Source organism: Macrosteles quadrilineatus, unplaced genomic scaffold, assembly GCF_028750875.1.
Source record: "Macrosteles quadrilineatus isolate MER2022 unplaced genomic scaffold, UCM_ALF_1.0 Scaffold_2__2_contigs__length_208266976, whole genome shotgun sequence".
Lineage (NCBI taxonomy): Eukaryota > Metazoa > Arthropoda > Insecta > Hemiptera > Cicadellidae > Macrosteles > Macrosteles quadrilineatus.
Genome location: NW_026542595.1, coordinates 8,490,628 through 8,503,145, shown reverse-complemented (window position 1 = coordinate 8,503,145; position 12,518 = coordinate 8,490,628). Strand labels below are relative to the sequence as shown.

The 12,518-nt window shown below is 36.0% G+C and overlaps 1 protein-coding gene across 2 annotated transcripts in view; it reads left to right on the top strand.

The window, feature by feature from the left end:
* Nucleotides 1–954: 954 nt before the first annotated feature.
* The window catches only part of LOC128986324 (gametogenetin-binding protein 2-like), an 80,133-nt gene continuing 68,569 nt past the window's right edge, over nucleotides 955–12,518 (top strand). The window contains exon 1 of one of the 2 annotated variants that reach the window (XM_054406645.1): nucleotides 955–1,188. In XM_054406645.1, coding sequence (XP_054262620.1) covers nucleotides 1,102–1,188 — 87 coding nt within the window. In that variant the 5' untranslated portion in view covers nucleotides 955–1,101. The remainder of the gene's footprint in view (nucleotides 1,189–12,518) is intronic. The other variant, XM_054406644.1, reaches the window with a different exon arrangement.

Here is a 12,518-nt window from a genome sequence, read left to right as displayed (position 1 = left end):
TTATCAAGCTTACAAATAGAGCTCTTCAATATTTTTTAGTTATTTTTATTCGAAAATTGATTGTATATATTTTACCGTACCACTTCAAGAACTGTAATTGCTATTTACGTTACAAGTGTAGTAAGAGCGTTTTTACATCACGCAGGTGAATGGAAGCAACGAATGGAAGCGAGTTGCATAATTCACCTAAGTGATGTAAACATGCTCTTGCGTAACGTGTACCTAACGTAAATAGCTATTACCATTGACTATTGGATTATTGGATACTACCATAGATAAAACATACTACTCCCTTAGTAGATTTCTCATCCTAATGGAACAGCTGAAGACAATTTTATTGTTAGTTCTGTACGGTTTATGTTAGAGGTCGTGTTTTGTTTACAATTTGTTTCCCGTTAATACAGTCATTTAAAAGCTCGTTTAACCAAATAATACGATCTAATCATAAACAATAAGCTGTCCCCTAGTTATTTAACCAAACAGTAAAGCACAAATCAAGAAATTAACCCTAAAATAATATAAACCAAATTTCGTCGACACTAGCGCCCAGTGTGGCGTACCTGAACTAGACATGAAAAACGAGCTTCAAAATTTACAATGGGATGAGAAGTCTACTTGTGTTGGTTAGTCTAAAGGGAGTATGTTTTATCTATGATACTACTTTGACATTTGCAAAGGCAGACGACAACTACATCTACCACCGACACTCACACTGTCACAGACAGCTGAAATATAAAAACGTGCCATTACTATGACGTCAAGGAGCGTCCCGTGAGCCTTGCGGGAACTCGAGTTGGTACCGCTATCAATCAAATCACTCAGGCAGTGTGGCAGTGAAACTGAAACACGTAGAACACTAGCTACTTAGCTTACTTCTGTTACTTTACTGCTTAGCACTACTAGCGCTTTAGAGAACACTGCTGACACTGAGCAGAAGAACCAAGAACAGAACAGCGACCTGAACCTGAACCGAACCAACCATAACTCGAGTCGAGAGAGTAGGCAGTAGAGGAAGTGGAAGATGATCTCTTATCTCAGTGAATTTTAGAAAATTTGTTCTATAATATTATTACATTTAAGGTGTAAATTTGTTTGTAAACCATGGCAAAGCTTGTTGACGTTTACAGAAACAATGATCAAAAACTATCACGAAGACAACTTCCTCTACAAATCGATGAAAACCTCACGGTAAGTTGTCCTGATTTCAGCTACGGAAGGTAGGTGGGTCCTCTCCTGGATGGAAAGTTTGTCATGCCTGCTTGGCTTGGTTTTGTAGTTCCTCGAGTTTTTTTTAGCATAATCTATTCCAACAATCGAAATAGGTAGTTTATTTAAAAATTAAAAGGTCTAAACCTACTTCTGATGCAGTCAGGTGGGCTGTCAAGAATAATCTTGTCCTGAATGCTGGCCTAGTAATTCACCCTAAACCAATTAATCATTTCTTTTCGGTTTGAAACTAAGGTTCTTCCCTATGCTTCTTACTAGGCCTAGTCAAATACCTATCAGATAGACGATTGACCAAGATTTAGCTTTTAGCAAGACAGCAAGACAAATTGTTGGTTAGTATAACCACAGACAAAAAGAATTAAATATAGACCGTCAACTGTGCTGCGGTTACCATAGCTTCTGGCGCACACCGCTTGGAGCGCCATGTAGTTACGGCGTACGCGCTACGTAAACTACAGCGGTGTGCGCCGGAACCTATGGTAACTGCAGCACGGCTGACAGTCTATATTTAATTCTTTTTGTCTATGGTATAACGGAGACACAACAACTTAATAGGCCTAGGCTAGGCTTAAGTTATTAGGCCTGGAGGCCTAAACTCATTAGGTTGATGAATTAATGACATAGGCCTAAGTTAACTTTCATGCCACAATCCCTTGGATTTGTGACAAAGATTAGTCAACACTTAGGCCTAATCTACGATGTATTAAAGAGTTAAGGGAAATTATTTAGATGGGGGTGACCAAGCGTTCTATAGTAAGTTATATATAATTGGAAACTAGATTTTAACCTGAAAATAATGGTGCAAAGGTTTTTCTGCTGCCACAAAAACTGAATCTAAGTTACTACGTTTTTTAAAGTTTATTAAGTTACTGTAATGCCTCTTGTCGGCTGGTCTCTGTTGCCATAACTTTACTGTGAATTGACTGACCAATACAAACATGAACGATTGAAATTGAAAGGATCGTCTAGGGAAGAAGAAGAAACCTATTACCGTAAAATGAGGTGACTTGAGGCCTGTGGGGTGACTTGAAATCATAAGCTAAAAAAAGTTTTAAACTTTTAATTTTGTACCGTAATTAACTTACTACCTAATAAATTAGGCCTACTTGTACACTTCAACTTTTTTTGAAGCCTAATAGGCTACCTTGGGGTAGCTGCTTCAATATGGTATAATAATATCTTCAATTGAAACAAAATTGAATGTAAAAGAAAATAAAAAAATTTAAAAGCAAAAAAGTTTCCCGAAAATTTTAACCCGAATAATATTATACTTTTTTTCAGAACAACAACTCTGTGAAACCTGTGGCATTTTTTTTCTCTTTTTTCAACTTCTCAAATTACATTATCAGCATAGTTTTATCTCTTATCTATTATAGGATTGTCATAAACCTCGTCGTATCAAAACTCAACATAATTTTCATGTCGTCGGGGTGACTTGATACCGCATTGGCTGTAGGCTACATGATAGATGCCTTTCTTACAATAGCCCAATTTTAGTTTCTGGGGAGGACTAAAAAATAACTTCAATGTCAATGAGTGGCCCAAACCATTTTAAATGACTTACCAATCCAGATGTATGCTGGTATAACAAATGTGATAGAAAGAACCATTAAACCTCCATTACCCATTATTAACGTGAGGGGAATGTTCGCAGACCTCGAGATGAAAAAATTTAGGCTGAAGGACAAAATCAATGAATAAATGTGTTTAAGAAGCCCTGTAAATATTGTATATAATGAACAATTTAATTAAGTTACTTTAAAGCTGACAGTTCTTGAATATTTGAGAAAGAAACATTTTTTAAATTTAAACCACTTTTTCAATAAGTATAACTGCGGCGACGTGTTAAATTGCAACATTTCACTAAGAAGAAAAAAATGTAAAATAAGTAATTAAAATTTTGGTTATTATTTTGTTTGAACACACGACTCTTCTAGTTTATGTTAAGGTACCTAAGTAATACTGTGTTTTGGTCCAATATTATATTTTACAGATTTTTTTATAGGTTTACCAACAAACCCCGCGTTTTGGTTTATAATTTTATTAATAACTTCAGTAATAATTATGCTAAAAATATATAAAAAATATCAAAATATTCAGAACAAAAAGATGGACTCAAATCACCCCTTAAATAAGCCTAATATTGTATTACATTGAAATCACATGCAATCATATAGGCTGGTATCAAGTGACCCCACTTGCAGGGGTGACTTGAACCGGCAATATTTTTTTTTTCTTTCACTTGTAACCATGGTAAAAATATATTACTTTGTAAATAGTTAGTATAAGCTAAGGCTGTAATAAGTATATAAAAATATTAGTTCTAATGTGCTTAGTTACAAACATGCAATGGTGTAAACTTCAAAAGTGGTATCAAGTCACCCCGTTTTACGGTATGACGGAGAGTAAGTTTATACAAAGAGGACAAAGAGGCATTTATAAATTCAACTGAGCGTTGATTATGAACTACTTCAGTGCTTATTTAGACATGTGTAGGTTAGGTGTTATGCGGACTCGTGACCGTATTAAGTGTTTTGAAGTTCGGTTAGATTAGGAAGGTAAAGTTTAGGTTATAATGAATCGAGTTGTTGATTTATTTTATCTCCAGATTGTTTATGCACTTTGTTAAAAGTAAGTAGGTACTACAAACACAATAAATAATAGCCTAATTTCAAAAATGTGCGCATTTTTGAAATGATTATTTATTGTGTTTGAAGTACTTTTTACAAAGTACATAAATAATCTGGAGATAATATAGGTAAATCAACAACTTGATTCATTATAACCTAAACTTTAACTTCCCTAATCTAACCTAACTTCAAAGGACTTAACCCTTTGAATGCCATGCACTTTTGCTGTTTTCTGTGCGAGAACGGCCAGCTGAGTTTTCTGTGTGTAACCTTCAGCTGCCAGGGCTATTAGCCATATGACAACCAGAATTGCCAGGCCAAATCATGTGATTTTGCAATGTTTTTTAAAAAAAAAAAACTATAACTTCCCATATAATATGGATAGAACCTTATTTCTTTTATGTTTTAAAGATAAATATGTGCTCTAAACAATGATATATATTTCAATGAAAACTGGTCAAAAATTGTTGTACAACTAATAAAATTATATAGAATAAAAATTTTAATATAACATATTTATTTTTTCAAACTATAAAATTTGGTCTAAATTACACTTTTAACTCATTAACCAATACTATATTTCGATTTACTATGTTGTTTTGTCACAGTACACCAATTTTCATTAACGTTGACCAATAAATAATAATAAAAAAATATTTTAGAAAAAAAGTAGCGTTATTGCAAAAATCTGTCATTTACACCCTAAAATAAAAATAAAACTCAATAGTGCGAGGCATTTACATGTGGTTTTTTGTATTTTTTATATTCTTGTTGCTGAAATATAATGAACGTTTAGTAAAAAATAAAACTTAAGGAAATAAACAACATAAAAAAAAAACATATTTTACTTACATGTAAGTGAAAGCGGCTCAAGAACTGGAGGACAAAAGTTTGGAAACTCTTGATGTAAGTTCACTTAAAATCTTGAGAAACACTAAATAAAAGTAAATTCACAAAAATAAAAATGTCAAGTCAATAAAACGTTTCCTTAATATCTACTATTTACATATATTGTACATTTTTGTTTCTTTTTTTCGAACTAAAACTTGCAGTTGTGCAGCGTGACACAGTCCAAGTGCAGCCCTCTCTTACACTTGACGCAGACAGTCCTGGAGCGCCTCCTCTTCCCCTCTTCGTTTTTAGATCCACTACATTCAATACAATCCTTTTCCCTTTTTCCATCTAACTTTTCCACTCCACACGTTCGATTTCCTTGCGGCGCATCTCCTCCTCCGTTCTCACCTCGTGCTTGATTTTTTTCTGAAAGCCAAACATCTGCTAATGATTCAATGACAGCTATCTGGAATTGTAGCCTGGACATTGGTTTGTCTGTGTTCATCTTATAAATTACATAGCTGTTCAGGCCCATTCTTCCAAAAATGTTAAATACCATTTTATTCCAGTGCTTCATTGTCCTCCTCTCTTCCAAATAAGTGTGCAACATCTGATCTGTGCCGTCGATGCCCCCCATCCCATGATTATATTCATATACAATTTGGGGTTTGTTTTTGATGATAACTTTTCCAGATCTCCTAATTGTATATCTTACATTTTTGGCTTTGGCATTAGTTGACATTATTATGAACTGTGTCCTATTAGTCGGTTTTTCCCTATATGTCATCTGTAGGATTGGCCCTTTTCGGACGTACACCTTCTTCCCTACATCATATTTCCCTCGAAGCTGTCTGGGAATACCTTTTCTGCCATTGAAAATAAACGAATGTTCATATCCACGGTCAACGTCATCAAACACTTCTTCCCAATCACTACTTTCTGGACTTTGTGGACGAATTTCTGGATGGCTACCTCCTCTATGACGGCCCCTACCACGCCCTGTAGCTCTTCCTCGTAGGTTTGAACAGCCTCTTGAATTAGTTATAAATAGGAGGCATTACAGGTGCCGGATCATCTGCATCCTCGTCAAGAGTCATCCAAATCAGGTCTTGAAAAATGTCCATCCCTGGAGGTCCCGGGGAGGTCCAAATCAAAATTGATTCTTGGACGAGGCAAGGATAGCTGGAATCGAGGCCTTGGAGTAGTTCTTGGGTCATAATCTGGGTCCTCGTCTGTGTAGTCGACCATTTCATCACTACTCCCTGACCCAGAAGAGTCAATGTCATCTAGTAATTCGACATCAGTATTGTCATTGTTGACATCATTCACATTCACACCACTTTCACACAAATCGCATATAAGCGTTCCCTCACTTACAGGAGAATGTGGCTGTTTATTACTAGGCCTATTCATTTGGAAACAAACCACCAGTAATGCTCGGGAAACACACAATACAATACTGTATAAACAAACACAAGGCACGCTGGTCTACATAAGCCTAAGCCATAACCTAACATCCAAAAGCATAATAATAATAAGGTATTCCCGCTAGATTGACAAATCACATGTTAAAAAAAATTGGTTCCACGCAGTCTGAGAGCGGCAGACAGCGTGACGCCCAATGCCACAGCCATCCATATAACCTCAACAATCATGACTTTGGAATGCTATATGAAATTAATACGCTCTTTTTTCGTTTACCAACGCATATTTTTCCAACTACTACGACTCTTTAGCTTTAATTTGAGTTGTGGTAAGAACGTTTACTGGTAAATATGTGTTTGCTACAATGAATTTACAAAATGCCGATTAGATCGGCGGCGGGCATTTCTCGCGCAGACTGGCATTTCTCGCGACGGAAGGTGATGCCGATCACATCGGCAGTTGGCACTTCTCGGGATGTAATTAAAAGCCGATCTAGTCGGCTTTTGGCACTCAAAGGGTTAATACAGTCACAAGTCCACATAACGTCCAACCTACCAACCTCACATGTCTTTTTCAACTTATAAACAAATTTTAAACTGTACGAGAAGTTTGGTTAGGTTAGGTTAGAATAGTGTCAATTTGTTGTTTATTCATTTTATTAAAACTGCCACTACACTATTATCCTTATGGGACATAACGGTTACATGGTCAAAACCTAAGCTAAGCCATTCGGTTAGATGAAGAGGAGAACTAAATGAATTCCTTCTTCAATTTTCATAATCCAGGCCCCAGATCCAGATTAAATATGTCCGAACTAGAGGTGTTTATTAATGTTAATTAATTTTAATCAAATAATACATAAGTTATAGCCTACTTCAATTAACATAATTACCTTTCTAAGTGTGGGTTGTGAGGATAATATTTACATTAAAATGGCATATAATCAGTCAATAAATGTGAATTGTGCTATTAACTTTAATTTTACAGTGTAAACATTGTAGGCTAGTAAGTGCAGATTCAATGTTCCTAATAAAATATTAAAATAAACTTCAAAAAATCGTAGTAAATTTAGTTTTTTAGCAGCAGAAAAATTTTTGCACCATTATTTTCAGGTAAAAATCTAGTTTCTAATGATATATAACTTACTATAGAACCATAGCCACCTCTAATACAAGGCCGCGACGTTTGAACTGGCAACGCCGCACTCACCCGCCGCCTGAGTCCGGCACTCGTGCTAGGCTATAAACATCATTGAGAGTATTGCTGCTCTGTATCAATGAATCAAAGTATTTAAATTATATATTTTAATGGATTTTAAGGCACGGTATGGTAAAATAGACAAATTAGATTCTAGGTTTTTTTATTTAGTGAAAAATTGCAACATACCACAATATGTCTAAAACTAAAAATACTAACATAATGTTTTTGGTTGCATTTATCGTATTGTAAGTACGATAAATGTGGAAATAGATGGACTTTACATATTTCCTTTGTTAATTTGATAATCTATACTATTATATAACAATCTCATGGTGTCTGTATGTGTGTTATTCAATATAGTAAAAACTACTAGACAGACTGGGCTTAAATTTTACAAAATACAGTAGAACCTCTTTAATCCGAACCCCTGTAATCCGAACGTCCACTAATCCGAACGCCTCATTGCTGTACTCTATACATAGAACAGTAGTTCTTCATTGGATACTGTATTTATTGGTATACGCACCGTAATTCTATTGTAATGTACCGTACTGTTTATTCCCTATGTTTACTACTGTATTAAATAAACACTGTACTTTACTTTATAAAGCATTTTTCACTTTCCGAATTGTTATGTAAAAACAACAATATGTTCTGTAATCCGAACTATTCAATAGTCCGAACTACCCCCGGTCCCAATTAGTTCCGATTAAAGGGGTTCTACTGTATAGCATATAGCTAGTATACCAAGAATGGTAATACAATAAGACTGACTAACTTATTGCCACTTCAATATTTGTAGAGACTTTGGGATTTGTAGAGACTAACATCTAACAATTTGTTTGAATAAAATTAATTTTCAATTTTTAATAGGAATATTATGTTTTAGTCTACCTGAGAAAACCATTAGTTAGCGACAACAAAATTTTAAGTTTTCATTTTGAAGGCATACTGACTATAAATAATTTATTTTCTTTGAATAATTACTAAGCAAAACGCTTTTCATTTTGTAAACGATTTTAGAAGTTAGGCCTCCATATGGCTTTCCACAATATTAATAGAATTGTTTTATCACATCAACATTCAGACTGGAGTCGGAGAATATGATGCTTTAATTGTTAGATGGTGTAGTACATATTTTTTACTAGTAGGCCTACTTAACAGAAACACCGGTTTATTTCTTCGAAGTGCTAGTTATTTAAGTTATTTTAATCACTTAACAACAGCTTTTATCAATAGATAGACAAATAAACAAGGAAATAGTACGGCTTTCTCATACCTAAAACTCGCTTCTTGCGTGTATATTTACATGAATCATTGTCTTATTCTTATGTTGTTATTTTTTTACAAATTTAAGTTCATATTTGTGAAAATGTTTCACACAAAAACGAGAATTGTTTTAAGATGTCTAATTTGACTGAAGAATAGCAGGAAGCTATTGTTGCTTATGCGGCGGATCACGTAGAATCTTAGAACACTGTATGTATTATTCATTTTTAATTGAGCTTTCGTAATTATTCTTGCATCCAGGCACATCACATCTATCTGGCATGCTGTATTAACAAGTTCAATGTCATTACTAATGATTAAGGGTATTAGAAACGCGATTATGTACGTCAAGTACGCGACTCCTCCATTCACTGTAATGGTAAGACGACCGCGCATCAAGACACGGATGCAACGTTGCCACTTTTCGCTCGCCGCGGCCTTGTATTAGAGGTGGCTGTGATAGAATGCTTGGTCACCCTTATCTAAATAATTACCTAGCTAAGTTAACTGGAATGTGCTCTCAGAGGCACTTGGTTTATGTAATGTTTTTGGTCCAAGTTAACTTAAGCTCCTCCCACTCCCAACTGGTAGAATAAGGCTCACCATGAGTAAAGTAAACAGCGAATACTGGACAGTTAAGGTTAGGTTAAGAATTAATCTGTAAAATATAATTTTAGGTACAGTAGTGGGGCCTATTCCATGATTTAATTTTCAGTGTTTGAAGTCAATAATAGCCTAGTAATATATATTTCCAGAAATTGAGGCTGTAGCTGCTATGTCGAAAACTGATGTTTTGAGATAACTTAATCGCTGTTTAATTTTAGAGGCTATGTTTGGCTGTCTGCCTTGGCAGTCGTCTATGCTTAAAGGGCCTGGTGGCACAAGCTGACTTTAAGAGTCATAGCTAAACAAAGAATAAAAACTGAAATACACCAATGCAAATTGTCAAAGATTAACTTATAGGTACTGAAAGACACAAGGAAGCAAAATACAGCGATTTTCCTCTCAAAGGACCTGTCCTAAAGTTTTACACAAAAGGTCTTGGTTAGGTTATGTTTGGCTGCTGTCAGCGTAGGCACTTGTCCATGATGCTGAAAGGGCCTAGTGACACCAGCTGGCTTTCAGAGTCATCAGCTACAGCCTCAATTGTGTTTTTTTCAACCAGTACCAAATATTTTGAAACTGCCTAATAGGCTACCGAATTCAAATTTCCTTATACCGGATTTTTGCCGCCTAATACTTTACCGAACAGCAATCCTGCCGGCGCTCAGGAAGCCCAGAAACGTGTTGAAGCAATTTTTATTCTCATTTAGGCCTAATTCTTAAATTACAGTTAACTCTTAACCGTCATCGTATTAACCGATAATCGGATTATCCACCTTTGATCGTAAAATAATACAGTTTGTTCTATTCGACCATGCTTTGAGAGCAGTTCGGTTTAACCCCCGCTTTCTAGGAATCTCGGCATTTCCGCTCCCACGCTGGGCGATGAGAACTAAACCATACTCTTATCTCCACAGGATATGACTAAGAATAAGTTATTTTGTATTGATCACCAAAAATATAGCATAGGCCTATTATCAGTTTATTATCTTTGTGGAAAACTTATAACATCGTAAAGTGCATTACGATTTTGAGAACTGATTATCTTATCGCTGAAGTAAACAAACAACACAACTTGTAAGGAGGGCAGGGAAGGGGGGTTAACAACTCCAAGGTTAGGATAGTTTTTGTGCCTCGAGCCTCCAGTGAGAGGCTATACCTAAATAAACATCCTGTCTTGCAACAAAATAGTCGCTTGTATCTTTAATCTCGACAAAAGGTTCTGTACCTGTACTGAATTACGATGGATTTGAAAAGCATAAATTAATATATTACAGTACTAAAGTTATTAAAATATGAATTTTTATTGACTCTTGTCTAATCTATATATATAAAAGGCAAAGCCCTCACTGACTGACTCACTCACTCACTCACTCATCACTAATTCTCCCACTTCCCATTTACCTAGGAGGCTGAAATTTGGTACACTGATTCTTTAGGCATTAAATAGGAAAACTGAGTTGTTTTTATTCTGATCAGACTCTCGGGCTCCGCCCCAGTGGCTCTGGAGTTTCCCATGTTAACCTTATGATCACTCATATTTAAATGGAATTAACTAATCTTATCAGCTGTTTCAATTAAACAAGTTGGTACTGTTCTATAATGTGCAATAGCATTAAAGTTACAAGGATTACCAACAGGGTGCAGCACTATTATTTTTTGTTTAATTTATGACAAAAGCTAATTTGCAACCAAAAGGTGAGTGAGCGTAGCGAACGAACTTCAACCTGGAGGCGAGTTAGCGTAGCGAACGAGCTAACCTGAAGGCAAGTGAGCGCAGCGAACAAGCTCCAACCTAAAGGTGAGTGAGCGTAGCGAACGAACTTCAACCAGGACGTGATTGAGCCATGCGAACGAGCTCACTTATGAAGTAAAACGGGGCAAAGCCCGCGGGTACAGCTAGTATAATATATTCTACTGAAAGTAGGCCTATTTGGCTTAACCGTGTTTTGTGTTTATATGTGACTTTTCTATCAATACGAAAAAGGAGATAAGAGTAGTTTATTTTATAAATAATGCAAGGATGACTTCAAAATAATGATTATATAATTCCAAATTAATTATGTTATAATTTTAGGGATTGCCTGTATTAACCGACCTTTTGAGTTATCCGACCTAGGGGGTTAACATTAGGGTCGATTAAGAGGGGGTCTACTGTATATCTCATAAAAGATTTAGCACATTGAAAATAACAAGGATTTAAATCATGGTTGTAAAGGGGATGATCTCACTAGATCAGCTGGTATTTAGGCATTCCCAGGAATGTGAGTCATGTACGTATGGGGATGGGCTGAGTTGCCCTCTGTATGCTTTAGCGAATTTCCCATATAGGGAATAAACTATTACGACAGTAGGTCTCATGGTAAGACCTGGACCCGGGACCGATTTTTTTTACTTTTTCGTTTTGAGGTCACTAGAGGTCAAAAACACCATCTGTTCAAATTCACATATCTTATCTTACTTCTTATATTATAAACTAGCTGTACCCTCGGGCTTTGCCCCGTTTTACTTCATAAGTGAGCTCGTTCACATGGCTCAATCACATCCTGGTTGAAGTTCGTTCGCTACGCTCACTCACCTTTAGGTTGGAGCTCGTTCGCTTTGCTTACTTGCCTTCAGGTTAGCTCGTTCGCTAATCGCTACGCTAACTCGCCTCCAGGTTGAAGTTCGTTCGCTACGCTCACTCACCTTTTGGTTGCAAATTAGCTGTTGTCATAAATTTAAAAAAAATAATAGTGCTGCACCCTGTTGGTAATCCTTGTAACTTTAATGCTATTGCACATCATAGAACAGAACCAACTTGTTTAATTGAAACAGCTGTTAAGATTCTTAATTCCATTTAAATATGAGTACTCATAAGGTTAACATGGGAAACTCCAGAGCCACTGGGGCGGAGCCCGAGAGTCCGATCAGAATAAAAACAACTTAGTTTTCCTATTTAATGCCTAAAGAATCAGTGTACCAAATTTCAGCCTCCTAGGTAAATGGGAAGTGGGAGAATTAGTGATGAGTGAGTGAGTGAGTCAGTCAGTCAGTCAGTCAGTGAGGGCTTGCCTTTTATATATGTGAAAGTTTGTGTGTTTGTTTGTGTGTTTGAAGTTCAATCACGCATAAACCACTGGACGGATTGGGCTGAAATTTTTCATGATGATAGCTTACATTCCCGATTAACATATATAGCCATATTCTTATCTCAAAAATCCTTTCGGGCTCCGCCCCAGTGGCTCTATAATTCCCCATGTTAACCTTATGAGTATTCATATTTAAAGGGAATTAAAGAATTTAGTCCAAGCTGTTTCAACTAAAAAAGTTAGTTCTATGATATGGTAA